The sequence below is a fragment of the Schistocerca americana genome, chromosome 7 (genome assembly GCF_021461395.2).
Source record: "Schistocerca americana isolate TAMUIC-IGC-003095 chromosome 7, iqSchAmer2.1, whole genome shotgun sequence".
In the NCBI taxonomy this organism is placed as follows: domain Eukaryota; kingdom Metazoa; phylum Arthropoda; class Insecta; order Orthoptera; family Acrididae; genus Schistocerca; species Schistocerca americana.
In genome coordinates, this window is record NC_060125.1 from 593362282 (window position 1) to 593389497 (window position 27216).

Consider the following 27216-nt stretch of genomic DNA (forward strand, 5'->3'; position numbering starts at 1 on the left):
GTATGAGAAATCGGTTGGAAACTTTCCTCATGTCAGCCCGTTGTAGATGTCGCCACCGGCACCAACCTTGTGAGAATGCTCTGAAAAGCTAATCATTTGCATATCACAGCATCTTCTTCCTGTCGGTTAAATTTCGCGTCTTAGCACGTCATCTTCCTGGTGTAGCAATTTTAATGGCCAGTAGTGTATTATTATTATTATTACTATTACTATTGAAACATCCCGGCAGATTAAAACTGTGTGCCAGATTGGGTTAACCTAAGCGTTCAAATGTTCAAATGTGTGTGTGTATTCCTAAGAGACGAAACTACTGAGGTCATCGGTCCCTAGACTTACACACTACTTAAACTAACTTACGCTAATAACAATACACACACCCATGCCCGAGGGAAGGCTCGAACCTCCTGCAGGAGGGGCCGCACAGTCCGTGACATGGCGCCTCAAATCGCGCGGCCACTCCGCGTGGCGAACCTAAGTGTCTTGCCGGCGAATGCGCTTCAGACTGAGACATCCAGGCACGACTCACGACCCACGTCCATAGCTTTACATCTACCAGTATATGCTACTAAAGTGTTCTTTACGATTTTCATGCTGGAATATGAAAGTAGAATTAGTGTGACCCATAGTTTTATATTTATAACTATTGTTTTTAATAATGTCTGAATGTACTCTGAGGTATCTGATATCTATTGTTATTGACACGCTGTTCCGATGACCCAAAAGCTAAACTTTTTTTTTATTATTTTCATACTGGAATATGAAAGTAGAATTAGTTGTGTCCCACAGCTTTATGTTTATAACTATTATCTTTTCACTGTATCTGGATGTATTTTGATGTATCTGTTACCTAGTGTCATTGAGACTGTGTTCGAATAGCTCAAAAGCTAAATAAATGTGTATGTTATCAAAAACGTGTTTTTTAGAATATCTTAAGTTTAGCTTGCAAAACATTCTGTTTACAGCATTCTTCTGGGTATTTTCCAGCTTTATCAAGCTTTTATATCGAAGACTGGCAATGTATAAGTTGCCCCGAAAACAACAATCAATAGGCAAAACTGATAGAAATAGTAATTACATTTTTTGCTAGTGTGTAAAGCGTTCCGTACGTCTTATTCCACCACCTTTCGGCCGTATTCGGAATAGTGTTAATTCACCGCCTGATATCGAGGCTGATAACCGTAGCTGATAGCCATGATTGATAGCCATCTTCAAGGTGAGTCGCTGGCAGAATATAAACCACTTGACTTAACACGTGGAGTAGGATCACGAGTACGACTGAGATGACTATGCTAACAACAAGAGTGTCAAGTCATAGATAAAACTTCATGAGTCTCACAACGGGACCGCGCCTCTTCGTCATCACCGTTTTCGTTTAAATTTGTGGTACATGCAGGGCTCGGCCAAAAATGGAAGTGACAGATGTGGGTGCTACAGATGACCAAACGCTTAGAAAAGAGTAGCATTTTTGGCGCGGATCGGGAGAGACACGAGCTGTTTATGTTATCGTACTTTCTCCGCAGCAGTTGGCGCAGCGGAAAAGAGTACTGAACAGTCAGCCGAGGGCCGTGGGATCGTTTCTCTGTGTAGGAACTTATTTTTGTTTTTAGTTTTTATGTTCCTTACACTGCAAATAAACCTAAACAATCACTCACTCACGCACTCGAGAGTCCGTTACAGCAGCAACGTATTTTCGCCATCTGTCCCTGTCTTGGGCTATTTCCTTCCATTCCGCTTCAGTACCTAGGCTCCTCAAATCAGCCTTCACATTGTCCTCCCATCTACGCCTCGGTCTCCCCACAGTACGTTTTCCCTCTAAGTGCCCTACCAGTACTCCGCTCGCTGACCTGCCCTCATCCATTCGAGCTACGTGACCCGCCCATCGCAGCCTACGTGATTTAATAATACTGATTATGTCAGGGCTTGAATAGAGTTCGTAAACCTCTTAGTTACGCAGTTTTCGTCACTCTCCGCTAATGTCATCCCTTTTTGCTCCGAAAATTTTCCTCAAAATTTTGTTTTCAAATACCCGAAACGGCTTTTCATTTTGCACAGTGAGAGACCAAGTCTCACACCCATACAACATAACTGGTAGAATAATAGTTTTGTATATTCTAAATTCCTAGACAGTATCAGTGATGAAAGTAATCTATTCAGTGAGAAGTAGCACGCATTTCCCGTCCGTAATCTCTTCTTCAGTTCGGATTCAATCTCATTTCTCGAAGCCACGCCTAGATACATAAATGTGTTCACTTTTTCAAACTGCATGTCTCCCACTCTTAACATTTCATGGTCTACTGCTGTTGGCATTCTAGTAGTAACCAGGTATTTAGTTTTGTCTTCACTTATCCTTAGACGTACATCTTCACTAGCCTTGATTAACGTATTCGCATTTGCTGTAACAAATTCTTTCTTATCGCTATTTCCATTTAACTCCACACCCTCTGAATTATCTGCTACCATTCGTACAATATATTCTAGGACTAAATTAAAAAATGGCGGAGACAGGGCATCTCCTTGCTTAAGTCCGTTCTTTATTACAAAATTCTTCTGACTCCAATTTCCCCACGCGTACTCTACCTTTTGTGTTTTTCAAACTCCCTTCTATAAGTCTAACATACTTCTTTGGTATTCCAAGTTCCAAAAGAATTCTATACAATTTTGATTGCAATGCTGAATCATAAGCTTTTGTAAAAGCTATGAAAAGATTATGAAATGGTTAATTGTATTCCCATTTCTTTTCCAAAAATTTGATGCAGGGTGAATATTTGGTCTATAGTTGATCTGTTCCTCCGAAAGCCAGCTTGGTAATCCCCCACAATTTCATCTGCATGTGGTGTAAGCCTGCTTAGCAGAATATTCGAGAAAATTGTGGAACATAATAGTAATAGCGAAATCCCTCTATAATTACTACAATCCGTTTTGTCGCCCTTCTTAAAAATTGGGATCAGAATCTACTCCTGCCACTCTTCAGGTATCATCTCTAAGTTCCATACATTAGTTATCACTGGTGTCTTACGGTTTTTCAATTTGTTGATTGCATCTCTGCTGTATGTATTTCGTACGCCTGCTCATTTCCTGCTTCCTGGTGTACATTTAATACATGCTCAAAATACGCCTTCCATTTACTTAATATAGCACTGGGGTCTGTCAGTATTCCCCCGGCATCCTCTTGAAGTGCCTTGAACCCCTTCCTATAACCATTTATGTCTAGGTAAAGTTCCCTAATGTTTTTTGTTTCACTGTTTGTTTCCATTTTTTTAACTTGATTGTTCAAATAATCCCTCTTATTTGCCCGTATCCTACGACCAACTTCCCTTCTCATGTTCAAGAACTCCTCTCGTTTTTTGTCTCCCATTCTATTCCAATCTAATCGCGCTTTTCTCCTTTCCTCTACCAATTTCTTGCATTCCTCACCAAACCACGATTTCCCCCTGTTCTTAATTGTACCTATTGTGACCTTCGGTGCCTCTTTGATATTATTCCTCACAGAGATCCACTGTTTATTTACATCCTCGTCTTGATCTTCGTGTGTCCTGAGAGCATCAAACCTATTTGAAATTTCTACCATGTACCTTCTTCTAAAGTTTTCATCAATTAGCTTGTCAGTGTCGAACCTAACAAGTTCTGCATTGTGACACCTTGATGTTGCTGTAGATAGCCGTTGGTGAACTTTGGCACCTACAAGGAAATGATCAGAATCGCAGTCTGCTGCCCTGAAAGTCCCAACATTTTCTTAACTAGTGTGCCAACTCCGATCTACAAGAACAAGATCAATTTGGTTTCGGGTGTGTCCATCCAGAGAGACCCAAATTGCTTTATGAATGTACTTCCTTTTGAAAGATGTGCTCGAAACAATCACGTCTTTTGAAACAGCAAAATTAACCACTCTTGTGCCATTATCATTCGAAATGTTATGCAAACTTTCTTACCCAATTGTAGGCCGGAATGCTTCCTCCTTCACTGTCTTCGCAGTAAAATGATCTATGATTAATTTTGTGTCGTACGAGGAGAACTCATCAACCTAAATAATGCTCACTGTATTGTATTTGTTGATATTTTCATAGAACAAAGGGCAAAGGAAAATGTGGGATTGCAATTAAATTTCCAGAAGGGGGTTGTAAGGCGTGCACGAAAACTTCGTGTATAAAATTAGACACTTATTTTTTGCAGTTGATGATTTACACATGCTGGATTAATGTTCATCGTAAAAACAGGGAAATCAGAAATTTTCTCGGCGTCTTGCACTCCTTGTAAAGCCGTTGCATTGTTCTTTTACAGTTGCTATAAAAAATAGTCGGCTTACATTCATAAAAGGTTGTCTCTCATCGCGTAGTTTGGCGGCAAACCACACGTAGCGCATCATTTCGCCAAATATTCTTGAGAATAGCTAGTGACGTACAGCGGAATGTATTTTGAAGCAGTCTGCTCAGAACGTGATTTTTTTTTCTCTGGACGAGATAAGAGCAGTTTTGATGCTCTTTGGTCAAATGTTTTAGCGGACGATAAAATTGGACATCGCAGGGTGGCTCTAGCAAAGTCCATTTGGAGGAGAAGGGGGGTGGGGAATTACTTTTCCAAAATCCTCGTCGTATAATTGTGAGTTTCATGCCCTCCCCACGAGTCATTCAATAGAAGAAATTTGTTCTCCTGCGCGTAGGGTTTCATCACATCAAATACACTATACTGAGCGTTATCTCGATTTGCTTCCGGTGTAAGTAACGTAGAAATTGAAAATAAAAAGTAGTTACCGGACAGGGAATCGATGCCAGGATCCTCAGATTGCCGTTCTGTACTCTTCCCGCTGCTCTAACTGCCCCCTGAAAACTACGCTAAGACAAAGGGCTCATGTCTCGCCCGACCCGCGTAAAAATTCTATTTTTTCCAAACACGTGACAATCTGGAACGTCCACTTCTGTCACTTTCATTCCTAGCCTAGCCCTGAATGTGCACCGAATTCGGTAGAAATCGGTGGTGACGAATTGGCGCGGTACCCTAGTAAGAGTGAAATAGAGTCAGCAAATTCATAGAGCTCACTAATGATGAGCATGATTATTAAAATGGACTGCATTTGTTGGAATGCCTGGCAGTAGAGACTCAGAACTATATTCCTCCAGCGGCGCAGACGTGAAATAAAGGGTTTCCATGATTTGTCGAACTGGGAACTCTCCTCTCGGTTGAGGAGGCTGTCTGCTAATCGTGTTTGCGCAGCTTCCTGAACTACTGAGTACCGATAGGATGAGGCTGTGGCCTGTACCTCTACGTCCCCGTAGTCCACTGAATGGCCTGTGCGAGTAGAACGTTGAGCAGCTGCAGAACGCTGGTGTGTCGCTGTTGACCTGTGCACCGCTCTCGCGTGATGCGTATTGTTTGTCCTACGTACCTCTTACCACAACGACAAGGCATTTTATTTATACCCGCTTTTATTGAAAGTAGACCATTTTTCACAGATCTCAGAAGAGATGCTATCTTGGCCCGTGGCAAGAAGATCATACGTACTTTATGTACTTTATCATTATTCTGGCAGTTTGGGTAAAAACATTTCCCACAAACGGCAGAAAAGCCGTAGATTTTTCCATCTCTTTCTTCTTGCTTTTTCTTTGGTTGGTCTGACGTTCTCGCTTGTAGAATCCTATAAATTTAACGGTTAGTGCCTCCATTTTCACTGAGTACGTTTTCGAAGGGTACCAGTTCATCCTATAGGCTGTCAGCGTCACACATTACATATGCCCTTCAGCAGGGTTGAAAGTTTATCATCCGCAGTACCATAAGAAGAAATAATAATATCCCAGACGCTCCCCTGCAAGATGATGAACTATTCTATCCGCTGGAAAAAGTGCAAGTAACACATTGTCCTTACATCGTTTGCACGAAGTATTATAGTAATACGAACTCCTGAAAAACACTGGGGAGAACGTAATATACAAAATTTATTGCAAGTTACATTAACGATCCTCTAAAATGAATTTTCGATCATATACAAAAGAAACTCCGCCTGAACAGTCCAAGAAGGCCCAACAGTACCGACCGGCCGCCGTGTCATCCTCAGCCGGCCTGAGTGGCCGTGCGGTTCTAGGCGCTACAGTCTGGAACCAAGCGACCGCTACGGTCGCAGGTTCGAATCCTGCCTCGGGCATGGATGTGTGTGATGTCCTTAGGTTAGTTAGGTTTAAGTACTTCTAAGTTCTCGGGGACTGATGACCACAGATGTTAAGTCCCATAGTGCTCAGAGCCATTTGAACCATTTTCATTTACTTCCTCAATCGCATTGCACATCGCGAACTGTGCACTGACAAGCGGTTATGAAAAATGGTAATATACTATCTTGCACTGCACATAGCAAGTACGAGTAATTAAATTTGATTTTTAACAGTCACATCATTATTCCTGGTAGCAACAAGTTGCGGAGCAGATGAGCGTTCAGTGCCCACAGGTAGGCCAATAAACTTAAGTACCACCAAAGTTCATGTTCCAATGTAAGGCACGGTGTTTGGCAGAGTGTATTTGTGAAAATAATATCAGTATCACTTCAGAAGTTTTGCACCAGTAAAAGATATTGTGAATTTTCATGCAGTTTTATCAGAAAGTCAGATGCGTTAATTTTTATGTTCATTTGCTGTTTAATTACAATAACAGTACCAGTACAGGGTTTTTTTGTAAGACTAACGATAAAGATTAGTAATATTCAGGGCCAACATTTTTAAATGAGTAATTTTGTTTTGCACTGAGATGGCGTATGTAAATTTCATTGAAAACGGATTGCCCTCTCACAGACCAATTGTTTGATGTACAGGCTAGTGTGTATCTTGCATCGTGTAGCGAGATTCTCAAATCTCCCTTTAAAAATAAATTTTCACATAGTTACGAACTTCACATTGACGAACGTGAGGTTGAAAAAATAAGTTGCTTCCAAAAGTAATCGTCCGTTTTCCGTGACCAACGAAATGATGAGGAAAACTATCCAAACAATTCGTGGTAACCGTCTTTTCAGAATGTATAATTTGTTGGACAACTACTTGCATGTTTCTCGGATTGTAAGTAATTTGGTACTAATAGTTCTGTGCTCGTTGGGTTAACAGTCATGTGATAGAATTATATTCAGGGGGAGTTAAGTAACTCATGAAGAGATATGATAAATCCTTAAATCTGACTGGTGATTATGTAGAGAAGTAATGCAAACATCTATAGTAAATCCCCACTAATTCCATCCCTTCCCGACAAAAAAATAAATAAATAAAAAATTGAAACGTATGTGAATTCCTAAGGGACCAAACTGCTGAGGTCATCCGTCCCTAGACTTACACATTGCTTAAACTATCTTACACCACACACACCCATGCGGGAGGACCCGAACGTCCGCGGTAGGGGCCGTGCAATCCGTGACATGGCGCCTCAAACCGCGCGGCCACTCCGCGCTGCTTCCCTTCCCCTCCTATTCACCTGTAGGCCGGAAAGGTTCCAGATGGTAAAACCATGAAAACAATGGTATAGGTTTAAATGTTGATGTGTCACTTAATAATCGTTCTTCTGTTTACACTCTTGAAATAGTTAACTAATTCGTATGAGCATGAAGATTTATTACGTAACTGTCTACAGATGTGCCTTCTCAGCGGAGATTTAATTCACACTCAATCTTTTTCCAAACATGTTTAAACATCCGATGACTCGTGACTTCATCTACTCCGAGGCTCCCCTTAAATCCAAGCGCCGTGCCCCGCTCAAGAAGTGCCTCAAACAAACAACAATACAACACAAAACAAATGTTTGAACATATAAAAATGTCCTTTGCATTAAAATGACTCTTTCATGTATTTTTTAAACATCATTAACATTATTATAATATTCGCTCTAGAAACTTTTTTTATCATTTATATACGGCGACGAGAGTTCTAACTAATAAAAAAATTAATTCTTTTTAATTTTACTATTCACGCTTAAATATTGTACGTGGTGGGAGATTATGATTACTTTTATATAGCTATAACAATGAAATCCTACACGAAGCTGAAATGCAGTCGTACTGCACCTTTTGTTCATAAATGGTTATCAAGAATACTTTCTTTCGTATGAAATGCTAATGACATAAAACACTGTAATATTCCATAATTTACTACGTAAAAAGTCTTAAACTTAAGAAAAGAGGGGCCACAGGCTACAGAAACTTCATACGCCTAATGATTACGCGACTAATCCAGAATTACACTTCGCAAAAAATTCTGTATCCTCACAGGCCGACAACGAATAACATACATATCTGTGTTGCGTACAGGGACACAACAATTTAGAAACCTGCTCAGTTTGCTTTCTCAAGCTTACATAATGAGTTACGCTAAATTCTATCTCTTTGATCGCTTAAAAGGGTATTAAAATGCGGTAGTGTATTCATCAAGTTTGTTAAATGTTTGAATTTGCATTGCAAACTTCAACGCATTTAATCCAGTCGCACATTTTTTGTGATATCATTACATATCTTCTGAACTCTGGCTACTAGCTATACTCAACGATAGTTAGTGATCACAAGACAAATATTACAGACTAAAAATACACGCTTTGTAACAAACATAGGTAGGAATTTATTAGAAGAAATAGTTATTAACGAAGGAGAAAGAAAAGGACGTGGCACTCTGCTATTCATTCTGTTATTTACAGTGACTTCACTCTTTGTAAATGAAAATGTAATATAAACAAAGGAATTAAGATTACAAATGTTCTTCTGTTTGCTGATGATATCGTTATCATTCAGAAGAATGAGAAAGACGCATAATGTTACATTTCAACTTAACTACTACGTCCACGGTTTGTTAGATTCATTATTACAGCTGCAGATAACTATTTTAGAAAACATTTATGTGATCCCGACTTTCTACAATTCGGACTAGGACTGGCCCCAATTATACAGGTTTCGCTATAGTTTTAAGACTTTTCTACTAAATTGGCTGAACAATTTCAATATTTCATTTATATCTGTAGTTCTCTGTAGGGAGCTTCCGATAAGTATCGTCGTTCAGTAGCGCACAGATCTTCGTATCATAGTCCTCGAACTCCATAATTACGGCGGCATTGCCCTTGTCAGCGGGAAGTACCACAATGCTTTCATCATTACGTAGTGCTCGAAGGCCGTTGCGCTCAGCCCTGGTCATGTTGGATGCTCGTAACTTCGCCTTTGTCAGTATAAAGCTGGGTTCTCGCCGTATTTCGTCCGCTGTTTCATGTGGGAGACTGTGGACTGCCTGTTCAACACCGCTTATTACTTCACAGACAGGAATGTCCCTCGGGGAAGGTGCGAAATTAAGTCCTTTCTTAAGTGCCGACATTGCACCCGCGTCTATATCTCTCGCCGTCAAGTTGATGACGGTGCGTTCTGAAGATCTATGGTCCGCACCATGTTGTTGTTGCGAAAGGCGGCCGAACTTTCCTTTCTGCTTCTCTGTAGTTCTTTTCTGTGCTGACGTCTGTTGAGATACCGTAGCAGCGTCGACCCATTCCCAGTCCAAAGCTGTGAGTGTTTTTGATAACTGCAGGTGCAAGGCCATAATAGGACGTCCATTTGCATCCAGCTGTTGCCTTGTGTTGTGAATCCTTTCTCGTAATAATGCAAAGCTGGCATGACGAAAAGACACAAGATCAAATCAATCTTCAGGCCTCCAACGAAAATCAGCCAATTACTGAGACCAGTTAAAGGCGCTGTAGGTCTCAGAACACCTGGAGTCTACGGAATATCTTGTGAGTGTGGCCAGAAGTACATCGGACAAACAGTGCGCACTGTGGAACAACGCAGGAAAGAACATGAGAGGTATTATCGCCTACGCTATCCAGAGAAATCTGCGTTAGCTGAGCATGCGTTAAAAAACGGTCACCACATAAAATTTGGCGATACCTCTGTCGTGGCTCGCACTGACGGCTTCTGGGACAGTTTAATAAAGGAAGCTACTGAAATAAAAATTACCACAAACACCCTGAATAGAGACGGTGGCTTGCAGCTCAGCACTGCGTGGGATCCAGCGATCGCGCTCTTGAAGAGGGCACATCGAACGCCGACTCAAAACATGCCCATATATGGCAATGTCACGGGCACCAGTGACGTCACAGCCGGCAGCTAGCGTATATAAGGGCACACCAACAGCCCACTGGCAGTCATAACACTTGACAATGGCCAAGGAGTGCTTGGCCGAAAGCTCGTGTAGTTTTAAGCAATTGACACGGTTGGAAACCCGAGAACATTTTAATCAATGTTATCACCGCGAGACTCTGCATTCATACAGCTTCAAATACCGGTTCTCTAAATTTTTTCAATAGTGTTCCCCGAAAAGAACGTCGCCTTCCCTCCAGGGATTTCGACTTGAGTTCCCAAAGCACATCCATAGAACTTGCGTGTTGTTCGAGCCCACCAGTAACACATCTAGCGGCCTGACTTTGATCCGGCCTGGTGGGAATCCCAAACACGCTAGCAATACTCAAGAATAGGTCGCATTAACACTGTACCATAATTCTCCCAGTAAACTGAAGTCGACCATTATCCTTTCCTACCACAATCCGCATATGTGCGTTCCATTTCATATCGCTTTGCAAGTTACCCCCAGGTATTTAAAAGATGTCACAGTGTGAAGATGGACACTGCTAACGCTGCATCCAAACATTACAGGTTTGTTCTTCCTACTCCTTCGTATTAACTTACATTTATCTACATTCAGAGCTAGCTGCCATTCATCACACCAAGTAGAAATTTTTTGTAAGTCATCTTGTTTCATTCTATAGTGTTTCGACCACGACAACTTACCTTACACACTGTATAATCAGCAAACAACTGTAAATTGCTCCCCACCCTGTCCGCCACATCACTTATGTGTATAGAAAATAATAACGGTCCTATCACACTACCCTGGGGCACTCCTGACGGTACCCTTGTCTCTGATGAACACTCTCTGTCGAGGACTTCATATTTGGGTTCTATTACTTAAGAACACAAACATTAACCAGCTACATGAATATTATCTATCGTATCATGCTCTTATAGTTGTTGGTGTGCAGCGCTTAAGTTATGTTGTTTTTTGCGACAATTACGTGCTGTGACATATAATCTGACTGTGGAGTTAAATAATGGACACAACACACAAAAGGTTTTCTATAAAATTTATTTCTTATTAGTTTACAAAAATGAAAGCACAAACAAATTCTTAAAGAATATTCTGTCCCAGTCATCCAGCTACCTTTTGTAATTCACTGCACAAAATACTGTAACAAATTGTCTTTGGCCCTGCTCATGCGCCCAAATCTAGTACGGAAGTATGCTTCACGCTTCAGACTTTAACAACAGCTTTCCCTAGGTTCTCTCCTTGCAGCATGCCAACAAAGGCTTTGGGAGTGTTCTGGAAGCCGTCGGTAACAGTCTCGTGGTACTTGATTTTCCCCTCCCTGATCCACTGCATCAGCTGTCCGATGCCCTCTCCCCAGCGGTCGTGCCATCGCATGTACATGAATCCCTCCATGCGGAGCTGCTTGAATATGGCTGCGTGCTGGATGATGGTAGCCTTCGGGAGATTAGACTCGTTGTATCCAGATATCGCGCCGCACACGGAGATGCGACCGTACTCTCGCATGCTGTTGATGATTGCGCTGCTCATCTCGCCGCCCACGTTGTCGAAGTACACGTCGACGCCGTCAGGTGCCGCCTGCTTCAGCGCCTCTGTGACGTCATTCGTCTTGTAGTTAAATGCGTGATGGAATCCCAACTCCTCTTTCAGCCACTTCACCTGCGAAAGAGAGGCCAGTTATATCGCTACAAGAGGACGTTTTCACATTGTGTAAATAAGTTACAGCTAATTACTATAATGACATCCACTCCTGATTCGGCTGGCTGGCTCTGAGCACTATGGGACTCAACTGCTGAGGTCATTAGTCCCCTAGAACTTAGAACTAGTTAAACCTAACTAACCTAAGGACATCACAAACATCCATGCCCGAGGCAGGATTCGAACCTGCGACCGTAGTGGTCTTGCGGTTCCAGACTGCAGCGCCTTTAACCGCACGGCCACTTCGGCCGGCTCCTGATTCGGATTTTCACTCGTTTTCCCAAATCATTCCAGATGAACGACACAATTTTTGCTACAAATAGGTCATAATTAGCACTTCTCCTCTGCAGCTTTAATAGATATCTGATTATGGTGGCATATGTTTATCATACAATAATTTTTGCCTTGCCTTTCATTTTTACTGAAATGGTAAAACTGCGTTGTTTAGTGTCTTATTATTTCAACTACATTCTTCCTTCATTAACTTCCGAATAGATTAGTTTTTGGAGGGGGTCCACCTTCACAAACACCCAGTTTTACCTTTTCTCCTGTTTACCACATATGTTTCGCTGAATATTGAGAATCATCAGTGGGCCTTTATTTTATTTCTATTAAACAGGAAAAATTGCTCTTTACTATGTACTTGTAAACATATAAATTTGGGTTTTGAAGACAGTATTTACTATTTATATGCAGTGGTTTTCCTGGGTTTTTATGTTTTTTTTATTGCACTTGTTTTCTTTCGCGGCTTGTCTTTTGCCACCAGATAGATCTTAATGTGGAAAAGTTATTTACTTCGAAATTTTACGCCTGGGATGTTATGGTCGACCTAACATTAACTAATTCTATTTGGAAGATTTGTGTGCATGCATGCATGTATGTGTGTGTGTGTGTGTGTGTGTGTGTGTGTGTGTGTGTGTGTGTGTGTGTGTGCGTGTCTTTGTGTGTGTGAATGGGTGTGGGTCTTATCTATTTACTTACTTTTTTATCTAATTATTTATTTTATTTTCATTTATTTCTATGTATTTTCTTTTAAAAGATGTGTGTGTAAGGGAAGGGGGGGGGGGAGGGGGAGCTTATAGGTCGGTGTTGTCCGATAGTTCTTTGAGGGCGGGGAACACACTTCCATTATAGGGAGTTCTGTATACATCTATTATTTGTTTGTAAACGAACACAGACAGAAGAGCTTCAACCTCAAGATGACAACTTCTGGATTTGTTACTCGACGCTCTATTCAATAGCTAACAACAGATTCCGGTACATCCTTGTAACTAACCACTTTTGTTTATATTACCCCCAAAAATTTTGTATAGGTGGCGATGAGATCAGATCATTAATGTGGAAAAAATGTTGCGTCGCTGCATGCTTCCCCGTTCTGTATTACGTTTCTATTCTGTATATTTTTGTCGATATTTTAATTTCAAAGAAAGACAGTAATAAACATAAGATCTCCCGTTTACAGTAGACGTTTGCAGTGCAAGAACACACAGACACAGCAGAAGTACGAGTACTGTGACATAAGTCAAGCCTGCGATGAGTACGTACAATGAACTGTCTGTCGGGGTTTTGAAACAACCACAGAGTGTAATTTTTCTGAATTTACTCACGTAATTATCGTTAATGAAACATAACTAGTCATTTTTTTCTACTGTCCTTAGCGGGTCAGTGTTACACTGTGGCCTTCAAACAATGATAATGCGCCAAGACTCGACCAGATAGTACGTGGTTAGAATATTCGTGAAGAATGAGATTTCGAGCTTTAAAATTAGCTGTTGTGCTTGAGAGACTGAGTGCAAACGGTTTATGGTTCATCAGTACAGTACGGAGTGAAGACACGTGAGTACTGCTCATCAACATCTATCCTTGAGACGTCTCCAGAGAAGAGTGGAGGCTGTGAACGCACGCCCAGTTTCATTCTCTTTTTCTTATTTTTCATATGTATATTCACCGATAGTAATACAAATACGACACTTCATCTCTCAAGCTCTCTTTATACCGGCCAACCAAACAATATGCTTTTGTACGAGTGACACATCATACAATTTTTTGAAAATAGGCAACATTATCTCGTTGAATGGAGGTGCGACCTTAAACATCTGATCAAAAGCATCCAGATACCTATTACTGGACATTAATATGGGAGGTGTCCACCCTTCGCCTTTATGACAGCTGGAAACCTCCTAGGGACACTTTTAGTGAGGTGTGTATTTGTGAAGAAACGCCATCCCATTCTTCCTCAAGAACCGAAACGAAAGAAGATTGATTGATTGATTTTAACAGGAGAGCTAAAACAGCTTAGGTCTAACCCGCCACTGCCCGCACCGAAACTAGGTTTATCGTGCGGTATCGCTCCCTGTCTATCTAGTAAAGCCAACCAGTGCCCTTAAATAGTGCAAAGAGTCCCTCTACCAGTTTTTTGTTAGACACAATTTCTTCAAGTCTAGTTGTCCCGAAGATTCTGTATCATTTACTCTCCAATGCCATGCATTCAAAGATTAGGTGTGATGCAGTTTCTTCACCCTCATCACAGATCCTTCATTTAGGGTCCTCTTCCATTATACCCATTGTGTGTAGGTGTTTTTTGAAGTTCCCATGGCCGATCATCAGTCCAGTCATGACTTTGATCTCTTTCCCGTTCAATCCCAGGATTACAGAGCTTCTTTTAAAACATGGCTTGGGCATCATTACCTTACCATGTTTTTGTTTATGGACCATGGTCCAATATCCTACATGCTGTTTCCTAAGCCAGTTCAGTAGTTCTAATTTGATCATAGCCTTGATGATTTTCAATACAGGTTCTGGTCCAATAAATGGAGTTGTTGCCCCCATCCTACCCAATCTATCGGCTTGTTCATTGCCACAGGTCCCTGAGTGGCCAGGGACCCACACTAGGTTCACCCTATTGCTTCCCCCCAGCTCCACCAGAGCCCTGTGGCAATCTGCAACAATCTTAGATCTTGTTGCAGGAGCTGCCAATGATTTCAGGGCTGCCTGGCTGTCTGAATAGATGTAGATGCTACGGTCATTGTAGCACCTACTCATATTCTCCTCCTCACATGCCCTAATTGCAGTAATTTCGGCTTGGAATACAGAGGCCAGCTTCCCTAGAGACATGCTGCTCTCCAGTCTTGGTTGAACCCTGTACAACCCTGCCCCGACGCCTTGATCTGTTTTCGACCCATCGGTGAACCAAACAATGTCCCTCGTACGGTGTCGAACTGTTTTCTTCCACTGCTCCCTACTTCCAATTATTATGTTGTAAGGCTTGTCGAAGCAGTTCGGAGTTATTATATAGTCGGCGGGCATTTCCCTGGCCATACCTATATTTACCTCACTCACTATGTTAGTGTGTGATTCTGGATATCTGAATGAGACCCAGTTTTGGCCATTTTTAAGTCTGTATGCCCCAGCTGCTGCCTCCATCTTAACCCAAAGGTGAAGTGGAGGCATATCCAGCATGGCTTCCATTCCAGCGGTTGGTGTGCTGCTAATTCCGCCCGTTATGGCCTCTCCCAGATGTTATTCAATTTGTATATTGAGCAAGCAGTAAAGGAAACAAAAGAAGAAATCGGAGTAGGTATTAAAATCCATGGAGAAGAAATAAAAACTTTAAGGTTCGCCGATGACATTGTAATTCTGTCAGAGACAGCAAAGGACTTGGAAGAGCAGTTGAACGGAATGGACAGTGTCTTGAAGGGAGAATATAAGATGAACATCAACAAAAGCAAAACGAGGATAATGGAATGAGGTCGAACTAAGTCGGGCGATGCTGAGGGAATTAGATTAGGAAATGAGACACTTAAAGTAGTAAAGGAGTTTTTCTATTTGGGGAGCAAAGCAACTGACGATGGTCGAAGTAGAGATGATATAAAATGTAGACTGGCAATGGCAAGGAAAGCGTTTCTGAAGAAGAGAAATTTGTTAACATCGAGTATAGATTTAAATGTCAGGAAGTTGTTTCTGAAAGTATTTGTATGGAGTGTAGCCATGTATGGAAGTGAAACATGGACGATAAATAGTTTGGACAAGATGAGAATAGAAGCTTTCGAAATGTTGTGCTACAGAAGAATGATGAAGATTAGATGGGTAGATCACATAACTAATGAGGAGGTATTGAACAGAATTGGGGAGAAGAGGAGTTTGTGGCCCAACTTGACTAGAAGACGGGATCGGTTGGTAGGACATGTTCTGAGGCATCGAGGGATCACCAATTTAGTATTGGAGGGTAGCGTGGAGGGTAAAAATCGTAGAGGGAGACCAAGAGATGAATATACTAAGCAGATTCAGAAGGATGTAGGCTGCAGTAGGTACTGGGAGATGAAGAAGCTTGCACAGGATAGAGTAGCATGGAGATCTGCATAAAACCAGTCTCAGGACTGAAGACCACAACAACAACAACATGGTTCATATACATGAGTATTTTCTTCTTAACAAATAACATAGACCACAACAACAACATGGCTAAGCAGGTCAATCTCTGCACCTTAGCAAGCTCTTTAGCAGCAACCCGCTGTTCTACCTTCTTTCACCCCACTATGGCCCCATATGAAATCCTAGGTCTAACCACTGTGGTGTATTTCCAGTGCATACCCCTGGGGCTTAGGCCCCAGTTTTTGCGAGAAGTCCTCCTAGTAACGAAAGAAGATAGTGAAGTTGGACAGTGGGATCTGGTGCGAAGTCGACGTCCTAACGGTGATTCACTAAGCTCAGATAGGGGCTCTGGGTAGGCTAGTCAATTTTAAGAACGTTATTGTACACAAACCATGGACGCTGCTTTGTGGCAGAGTGTAGTGTCACGCTGATACAACTTTCATCGTCTCCAAACTGTACCTCTACTGTACACAGTATGCAATATTGCAGAATGTGTTCGTATCCTTCCGCATTTAGTGTTTTCTTAAACCCAATAAGGGGACCACTCCATAACCATGACAAACACCCCAGTAGCATAAAATCACTTCCTCCGCATTTTACTGTTGGTAATAACTGATCACAGGAACGTTCTCCAGGCATCCAGCACACCGGGAACTTCCCACGCAATTGTCACAAGGTATAGTGTGATTCATTACTCCAAATCATCAGTTTCATCCACTATCCAGTGATGTTGTTGTTTACAGCTCTCCAAGCGTCGCTTTGTACTGACTGCAGAAACGTGTGGCCTATAAGCAGCTGCTCGATCACTGTACCCCATGTTTGTTAACTCCCTGTGCACAACCAATGTGCTGGCCGTACTGCTGGTAGCACTTTGGAACTGACGAGTGAAATCTATCGCTGATTTCACGCGATTTTTATAACCACATTCCGCAATATTCGATGGTACCTGTCCCTCAGTGTGTGACCCTGCCTGCTCTCGGTTTACTGTGGCTGTTCCATCGCTTTTCGACTTCAAATTCGAAGTAACAGAGCTCTCCCGACTGATAAATCCTGCTGTCGCTGCTTCTCTCCCCACTTCCTTTTATACTGGCACGTCTGCCTCTAGCGACATTTAGTCGTCAATTTCCCATTACATAGAGGTGTCCGAATACGTTTGACCAGGTAATGCACATGTCTCTATCTACACTTTGTACGAGGGTTGCCAGACATTAATGCACCGCATTTTTTTTCTTCAATAATTCTTTATTGGACATAATGAGAATTACACGCACGAAAGAGTGGTGTTTTATCTACATACCCTATTTTTTCACGTAATCTCCATCCCGTTCTATGGTCTTCCTCCAGCGCAAAACGTCCTGTCGGTACCAGTCCTTGCCCTGGTGACGGAGCCAGTGCTTCGCTGTGTGAATCACCTCCTCATTGTCCTCAAAGTGTCTTCCACGAATGGCATCTTTTATTGGCCCAAGCAAGTGTTAAGCCCGAGGGGGTAGGTCAGGGCTGTAGGGTTGATGGAGTATCACTGTCCAACCCTGTTCTGCGATGCGTTCAGCAGTCCTCATACTTGTGTGGGGCCGAGCGTTATCGTGTTGCAGCAAAACATTTGCTGGATTGTTGTGGCGCCTAAGTCGCCGGAAGCGCGTCTTCAGTTTTGTTAATGTGTTGACGTATGCTCCTGAATTAATGGTACCGCCTCTTGGTATCATATCAACGAGAATCACACCTTAACAGCCCCAGAACACGATGATCATGATCTTACTGGCGGAAGCAGGTGCTTCGAATTTTTTCTTCTGCGGGGAAAGAGAACGGCGCCATTCCATCGACTGTCGTTTTGTTTTGGGCTCAAGATGGTGAACCCAGGTTTCATCACCTGTCACAATCTGGGACAATAAGGCCTCCCCCTCAGCTTCAAAACGTTGCAGCAAATCAAGACAAAATGTTTTTTTCCGTGCGATTTGTGATCCACCGTTAGACACCGCATGACCCATCTTGCACACGCTTTTGAATATCCAAAAATGCAGATAATTGCATCCACACTTCCTTTGCTGATTGACAGATGCAGCGCAAACTACCGAGTCGTAATGCGTCTGTCCTCGTGAAGCCGGCCGGTGTGGCCGAGCGGTTCTAGGCGCTTCAGTCTGGAACCGCGCGACTGCTACGGTCGCAGGTTCGAATCCTGCCTCGGGCATGGATGTGTGTGGTGTCCTTAGGTTAGTTAGGTTTAAGTAGTTCTAGGTTCTATGGGACTGATGACCTCAGATGTTGAGTCCCATAGTGCTCAGAGCCATTTGAACCATTTGTCCATTTGTCCTCGTGAATGGCAACATCAGCTCGCTGCAACATGTCAGGTGTGACAGCCGTGGATGGTCTCCCCGACCGCTGCAAATCGTCGAGCTCCACCGAACCACCTTCTGATGACCTCACCCTCCGTGCCCAGCTACTAACTGTACTCCTGTCGACAGCAGATGCTGCATAGACTTTGCACAAATGTTTGTGAGTATTCCCCACTGTTTCTCCTCTACAGTGAGAAATTCAATGGCGGCACGTTGCTTGTAACGTGTGTCACCCTCGGACGCCACTTTGAAACTGTCCTGCAGCTACGCTATCTGTCGGAAGTGACAGATACTTGGCGCGCTCACTCAGGAGACTTCAGATAATACATACGTAACGTTTCCCATTCGTAGCATTGTTTTCAGCTGAGATAAAAATGGGATGCATTACTTTCTGGGCAGCCTTCCTATGTCTGAAGAATGTAAGGATTTTGAGGAAAACTCAGCAGTACTTACGAACAAGTGTCACTGATCTGATGAGATTATGCTGCACTGACCTCACCTGCGTCTGTTGTGTACATAGTTCCACGTAGTCAGCGCATACACAACTTTCCCACTAGAGCGCGCCCCACTAAGCACAACAGCGCAGGCACAGCGCTCGTCCATCTCCGCACTACGAGATGGCGCTGCCATAGAGACAGACCAAATTCTGCTTCCGCAGATCCGTGTATTAATATGTAACGCAGCCATTGAGATTGCTGCTAAAGTAGAACTTTTTCTCCTTGCAGATCACACTCGCGCAATGATACACGAATGCGCGTGGTATTATAACGAGTGTACAGACCTCCGATTAGTCAGTCTGCATTTGTCTGCACTAATCTATACAAGTCTGCATTAGTCTGTACCAGTCTACATTTGTCTGTACCAGTCTATAGTAAAGTTTCAGTCTGCGCCTAATACGATTACTATATTCCTGTACATAGCCATGAAGATAAATGTATACACACTTTTGTCAAGTATCAGAGATATATGTGAGAATAAGACTAACGTACCAATACCAAAGGAACTTCAGATTGTCAATTGTAAATACCATCCAGAACCAAGTTAAGTAATTTTTATGTTTGTTATTATTTTAATAAATGTGTGTGAAAATTAATCAAGTTCTGTTTTAGGTTGGTCACTGTCAATCTGCTACTCTAAGCGTGCAAGTGGCATTTCTATCGTCCGACCTAACGGCAGAAGATAAACACGCCACGATAAGACCACGAGACATATTGCTGACACTCAACTACTTCGTTAGAGCGACATGTCAAATAATCTGATGGTGTGTGTACTGAAGGTCTTACAGTACGCACACCACAGCGTCATAGGTGCAGGAATCGCAAATGGAAGCGGTGTCTTACCTTAGTGTCTGATCCCGCGAAGCCAATTACTTTGCACCCCTTGAGGCGCGCTATCTGCCCGACTATGGACCCCACAGCACCTGCTGCCCCACTGACTACGGCGACCTCTCCCTCCTTAGGCTTGCAGATCTCCAGCAGTCCAAAGTAGGCCGTGATTCCGGGCATGCCCAGCACCCCCAGAGAGAGGGAGAGGGGCAGCTCCCCCAGGTCTGGCACCAGCATGACCGGCGACATGAAGTAGGGCGCATCCGGCCCCACGTCGGCCACGGTGCGGTCGCGCCACCCCCAGTAGCCGACCACGTACCGCCCCACTGGGAAGTCCGCAGCACGGCTCTCCACGATGCGGGCCACCTGTGGGCAGAGATTAGCACACATACCTCTAGAGACAGCGTAAACTGTGACTTCCTGGCAACAGTGATTTCTGTTAATTGCAATAACTGGTATTTTTAGTAGTGTTTTTTTCCAGTTTTGCGAATTCACAACCTGTATCCCTCCACAATGGAAGTGAAACGTGGACAATAAATAGTTTAGACAAGAAAAGAATAGAACATTTCGAAATGTGGTGCTACAGAAGAATGCTGATCACAATGAAGATCACATAACTAATGAGGAGTTATTGAATAGAACTGGGGAGAAGAGAAGCTTGTGGCACGACGTGACTAGAAGAAGGGATCGGTTGGCAGGACATGTTCTGATCACCAATTTAGTATTGGAAGGCAGCGTGGAGGGTAAAAATCGTAGAGGGAGGCCAAGAGATGAATACACTAAGCAGATTCAGCAGGATGTAGGTTGCAGTAGGTACTGGGAGACGAAGAAGCTTGCAAAGGATAGAGTAGCATGGAGAGCTGCATCAAACCAGTCTCAGGACTGAAGACCACAACACATCACTCCACAATCCACCAACATTAAAATATTCCTGCTGCTATCGCCTCACCTATTACATTGTGATTAGTGACTTGTAAGGACTAACAGTCACTGACAAGTGCGTTGCTGACTGGTATACCTAGCCAGGTGGATTGTGACAACGTGACGGGAGCCATACGTTCTCGCTTGTAAAGGCGATTACTTCTTTAGACCTAACGTTAGCGTTTTCGATAACCGACGAGACAAAATGTTAGGTGAGATGATATAGTTAATACTCGTATTTAGAACCATTCATCCTCAGTTGTTGCTGACATGCTAGAGTGTGATATTAGAACTCCACAAAATCTTGGTTGTAATGACAGACTGAGACAGACTGATCTCTAGCGTAGCCCGATGTTTGGATTTGGTTGGAAGGCGATAGTTTGCTTTTGAATTGGCGAAGCTAACGAATGAAAATGGCAAATAAAAGTTGTGGTAAAAGATTGACCTACATCGTAGCCTGATGTTTACGTTCACGCAATTTGCTTCGTTTATCACACTTTTCATCACAAAATCTAAAACTGCAAGGCAAAGTCAGAAAACGTATCTCAGATAATGGACAGGAGTACTACATAACTTTTACCACATAGTAAACAAAAGTTACTTGAGAACTGGACACGACTGTGCACAGAGAAAATTTTGCCCCAACTAAACGGTCTGTAGTAAGTATGGATTAAATGTGTTCTTCATTTGGCTTTAAATTTTTTAGTAATGAAACAAGTTTGAATATATTAATGGTGGATGTTGAGAATGATAACATAATCTGCCGTACAGTACAGTTCGAGTTTGTGTTTAGAATACGTGGACCACTTCTTCGACCATAGACAGGTTATACATCGATAGCCTGAGACACAAGGCACCCAGAACGAAGTACGAACGTCTGTCAACAGATGGCGTCTGACATTGAAAGTTACAATGCTACTTTTATAAGAATAACCTTGGTTTTAGTTGTTACTTGTGACTCAGATAATAACCTGTGTGTTCCATGATAGTGTGGATGCCGTAAAACAGTGGAATGCAGTCTGCATGAAACTGAAATCACAGCCACATACTGGTAATTTGTTACTGTCAAAGCCGTGACTTATTAATCATTTTATACGTTCCTGACATTGTATCAGCTTTACTAGCGATCTTGGCGTTTGAAAGTTTCTTCAGAGTTCTCAATCACTTGTTGATTTCTTGCCACCCAAGTTCTCTACAAAGCGCTCGAGAAAGATCTACTGCAGACTGCATAACAGAAAGGAATTACAGCGTGAGAATTATTGAACTATATGAAAAAAACGTAAATTAGTTACAAACTACAGCGTGCACACACCTTATTCAACATTTAAACGTTACTACATATATTCGGATATAGGTTATGACATGTTCGATAAGACTGCCTTCATTGGCGTTGATGTGGCACAGACGAATAGCGAAATTCTGCATGACCTGCTGAAGTGTCGGAACATTGATCTTGTCGATGGCCTCTGGAATAGCTGGTTTCAGCTCAGCAATAGTTTTGGGGTTATTGCTATACACCTTGTCTTTAATATAGCCCCACAAAAAGGAATCGCATGTATTCAGATCCGGAGAATATGGCGGCCAATCGAGGCTCATGCCAGTGGCCCCTATACATCCCAAAGCCAGAATGCGGTCCCCAAACTGATCCTCGAGGACGTCAAACACTCTCCTTCTTCGATGGGATCGAGCTCTGTCTTGCATGACCCACATCTTGTCTAAATCAGGGTCACGTTGGGTAATGGGGACGAAATCATCTCCAAAGCCTTCACGTACTGTTCGGTAGCCACCTTGCCATCAAGGAATATCGCACCGATTATTCCATGGCTGGACATTGCACGCCACACAGTCAACTGTTGAGGGTGAAGAGACTTCTCGATCGCGCATTGTGGATTCTCAGTTCCCCAAATGCGCCAATTTTCCTTATTGACGAACCCATCCAAATGAAAGTGGGCTTCTTCGCTAAACCAAACCATGCATCTGTGTACTAATTCCCACCGTGCCCTGCGGCCAACCGTACAGTTTGAACGTGCTAACGCAAACCGTTCAGAAGTAATGACGATTTAATTTCATACAGTTCAATAGTTATCACGCAGTACTTTCCATCGATTTACTTTCGTAATATTAACGTCACACTGTAGTGTATGGTAAAATATAGTCTGACAACACGGTAATATTTAATGATATGCTGTTTCGTGGTCTTCATTCCAAAGACTGATTTGATGCGTCTGTATCTGCTAGACCTTCTGATTAAGTCTCATCATCTCTGCATACCTAATGCAAGCTTTGTCCGTATGAAACTCCATAGCCGAACACTGGCCGCCCTCTACTATTTGTAGCCCCACTCTTCTCCGAATTACCAAACTGACTATTGCTTGATGCCTCATGATCCAATCTTACAGTTAAGTTGTGCTCATGCACTTTTTTCTGCTCAACACGATTCAGTTTCTCTTCATCAGTTATCCAGTCTACTCATCTAATGTTAAGCATTCTCCGTAACATCGGACATAAAAGCTTCTATTCTGTTCATGTCTACTCTGTTTATTCTACACGAATCGATTACAGATAAGGCTACTACAATCCAGCAAATACTATCGTCTAAGACATTCAGACTTTTAAATTTGTACTCGATATCACCCTTTTTCTTGCGTTGCTTGAGGCTTACCCGACGGATTACTAGGTAAGGTTGTCGGAAGGGAGGTCGATTGTCGTGGTGAAATACCCATAATGTTTCATTGACGCAGCTGATTGACATCTGCAGGTGCGTCGAACTCACTGCTGAGTTATGACAGTCATAACATTCATTACTCAGCAATGTATTAGGCGCACCTGAAGGTGTCATTCGGTTGCGTTTGATGAAATATTGTCGAAATTCACAACGACATTCGACCTCACACCCGACAACTGTTTCCACTCCCTATTTCTTATTTTTAGAAAAGATTTCATTGCTACTGCTAGTATGCATTTTATATTCTCGTTACTTCTGCCATCGTAAGTTATTTTGCTGTCCAAATAGTAAAAGTCATCTGTTACTTCTAGTATCTTGTTTCATAATCTAATTCCCTCATCATCGCCTGATTTAATTCCACTACACTTCGTTACCTTTGCTTTGCTATTGTTAATATTCATCTTACAACTTCTTTTGAAGACACTATCCATTTGTTCAAATAACCTTCCAAGTTTTTGCACTGTTTGGTAGAACTGCAATGCTGTCAGAGAACTGAAGCGTTTTTTATTTGTTCTGCTTCAACTTTAATTTCCTTTCCAAATTTCTCCTGAGTTTCCTTCATTGCTTGTTCAGTGTACTGACTGAATAATATGATGGAGAGGCAGTTACTGATTTCCTTTTCGTATTCTTCTTGGCAGCTGGAGTCTGGTTACTGTGCAATCTAAATACATTTCCCTCCCCGTATTTTATTTTAGATAACTTTTTAATTCCAAAGAGTGTATTCCAGTCAATATTGTCATTGTTTTTTTTCTAAATATGCAAATGCTATAAATATTGTTTTGCCGTTTTTGAATCTATCTGCCAAGATAAATTTTCTCGTATGATCCTACATTTCTCCAGAACCCAAAAATATCCCCCCCCCTCCCCCCCAGGCCATTGATACCTGTCGTTCTATTCGTCTTCAGGTGAATTAGTGATCTAACAATGCTTTTTATACGTAGATACCACATCAGTTAATACTGTTCTGCGTTTGTACAAGCGGGTGAAAGCTGTAGTGTAAGTTAGAAGAAACTAAACCTTGAACCGAAGGGCTGCTATACTCTTATCAACTGCTATGTATTCAAAAGAGTGATACGATTCTGTTGACAACACGTCTTCTAGGAAAATGCAAGATGTCGGTTCAGAGAAATAAAATATTTCTTGTTACATAAAGCTTATGAAATATGTCGATGGACAAGGAGTGATTGGACTAGTGTCAGTTAGTCACAGCGAATGGTATTACATAAAGTAACTGTTGACTAAAGATCGTATAACGCACTTGCCAGTTGTCAACGATATTAAGAATAACGTAAATACAAGTCAGGCTATTCCTATTTTTCTAAACACACGGAATTTGGATATTTCTGATAGACCATAAACATCTGTAAATGTCGAATCAATGTGTGTGATAAGTAGCAGTTCACAACAAGATGACTTTTACAGTATAACAGTAATGGCAACTTTCTTATACAGTGAGACTGATGGTTTACTTAACGACATATGAATTGATCGTGTACTGTTGTAGGGAAGAGAGTCATGGATCCTTAAAAACGAGATAAAAGCAAACCACAAGCAGCAGAAATGAGATTTTTTAGGGAAGTGAGAGTTGTTTCCAGTGAAGACCGCATAAGAAATGAAGTTGTTAGGAACGAACTAAATATTTATAACGCTAATGAAAAGACTGAACAAAATAAAACTGTATGCTAACATCACCCACAAAGAATGAGTGGCCACGCTGTACCAGCCAAGAGGAAGAAGGGACGTACGATGGCCCAGAAAGAGGTGGCAGTAAAAGGTGAAGCCGGAAGAGGCACAAACGAGTCAGTCTTGAAGGACAGAAGAAGGAGAAGATAAAATTGATCGTAACTAAAGGACCACGGCAAAAATCGCATTCAGTTAACGATAGATTTATGTCTATCATTTTATGATCAAGTAAATAAAAAAAGGCGTACACCAACAAACTAATTATTCATAATGTTATCATTTGAGATTAATACCAACTCACAAAGCAGTTTCAGTATCGATCTGATTACTTCAGCTTTGTTACTTATTAGAAATAAGCATGTGATAATATTATTCTCATTCATCATCGCCTGTAAGCAACTTAAATCTGCCACGGTTCGCGCCGCTGCCCCCGTCGAAGGTTCGAGTCCTTCCTCGGGCATGGGTGTTTGTGTTTGTCCTTAGCGTAGGTTAGGTTAAGTTAGATTAAGTAGTTTGTAAGCCTAGGGACCGATGGCCTCAGCAATTTGGTCGCATAGGAACTTACGACAAATTTCCAAACTTAAATCAAGTAATAAAAAAAAAAAAGATAAAAGTGAAATACGAGTGTCTGTCAAAACGCCTGAAAAGGCTTTTATCTTTCAAAAAATTGAACTCGTTCGTGTACGACATTTTTTGCAAAGTTTTATCATCTGTCATTACCCAAAAGTAAATTGATTCATTGACTTCAGCACAGCAAATTGTTTTTATTTTATTTTTGCATCAGTGGTGAACAGAAACAGGGGGTGCCAATGGAAAGTCAGTGATGTTATTTGTGAGCGTGTGTGTGTGGACTTGTGTTCTTCAGTATGGCGTACCTGTAATAATTTTGTCATTCGCAATGGTGTTCTTCTGTCAGGACAGTAATTAGTGCGAGTTAATTAGAATTGGTTAGCAACGGAGGCATATGAAAGAAACTTCACCTGTGAGCCGATCATGGTGGCGCCGACTTGGTGCATGTTCTTGTACGCCCTCTGGTAGGGATCGACGCTGATGTAGACTGCCTCGGCGAGTATCTGGCCATCGCGGAGAGCCGGCAGGTCCTCCTCCTCGATGCGGTAGTCTTGGAGCCGCGGCTCTCCCTGGAACACGCGGGCGATCACGATCTTGCGCGCCTTCACCATGGCTGCCGGTGTCCTACTGCCAGCGCGGTCGCTGCACGCCGCTTATATAACGCGGCCGCGCCGCGAGACCTTGACGCGTTGTCATCGCTATCTGTATTGGGTCCCAGATGGAAGGTCGTCAGACTCACTGTGCTGAATCACTGTGGGCCTGAGAGGCGATGAGATGCAAATTTCACCACTCTCTTGCAATTTGACATCCGTTTGTTGTGTAAATTAATAGCTAGTTCTCTCTACAAATGTACTCTCGCCAAATTCTGGGGCAACTCTTCACATAGTGTTGCTACAGTACAGTACGGAAGGTAAATGAAAGAAATACGCAATGAGACGAACAGAAATTATACTTTTATTCACAGTCAATAATTACACTAAAGTCAGCGGGATTTGCACTGAGGTGACAAAAGTCACAGGATACGATTCAGTGCCTTGTTGGACCTCCTTTTGCCCTGCAGAAATACTGAAACCATGCTGCCTCTATAGCCGTCCAGAATGCTGAAGATGTTTCCGGTGCAGGATTTTGTGCACGAAGCGACATCTTGATTATATCCCATTAATGTTCGATGCGATTCATGTCGGGCGATCTGGGTCGCCAAATCATTCGATTGAATTGTCCAGAATATTCTTCAGGCCAATGTCCACAGCTCGTGGTCTTGCGGTAGCGTTCTCACTTCTCGCGCAAGGGGTCCCGGGTTCGATTCCCGGCGGGGTCAGGGATATTCTCTTCGAGATGACTGGGTGTTGTGTGTCTTTCATCATCATTTCATCATCATTGACTCGCAAGTCGCCGAAGTGGCGTCAGCTAAAAAGGACTTGCACTTTCGGCGGCTGAACACCCCGCATGGGGTCTCCCGGCCACCAATGATGTACGATCATTTCATTCAGACCAATCGCGAACAA

At 42.4% G+C, this 27216-nt stretch overlaps 1 protein-coding gene across 2 annotated transcripts in view; it reads right to left on the reverse strand.

The window, feature by feature from the left end:
* Positions 1-26322, reverse strand: part of LOC124622392 (prostaglandin reductase 1-like) — a 38874-nt gene extending 12552 nt beyond the window's left edge. The window contains exons 1-3 of one of the 2 annotated variants that reach the window (XM_047148081.1): positions 26122-26322; positions 19828-20178; positions 11113-11747 (exon numbers count right to left, since the gene is read on the reverse strand). In XM_047148081.1, the coding sequence (XP_047004037.1) occupies positions 11295-11747; positions 19828-20178; positions 26122-26322 (1005 nt within the window). In that variant the 3' untranslated portion in view covers positions 11113-11294. Of the gene's footprint in view, positions 1-11112; positions 11748-19827; positions 20179-26121 lie in introns of those variants that run through there. The other variant, XR_006980628.1, reaches the window with a different exon arrangement.
* Between the last annotated feature and the right edge of the window lie 894 nt (positions 26323-27216).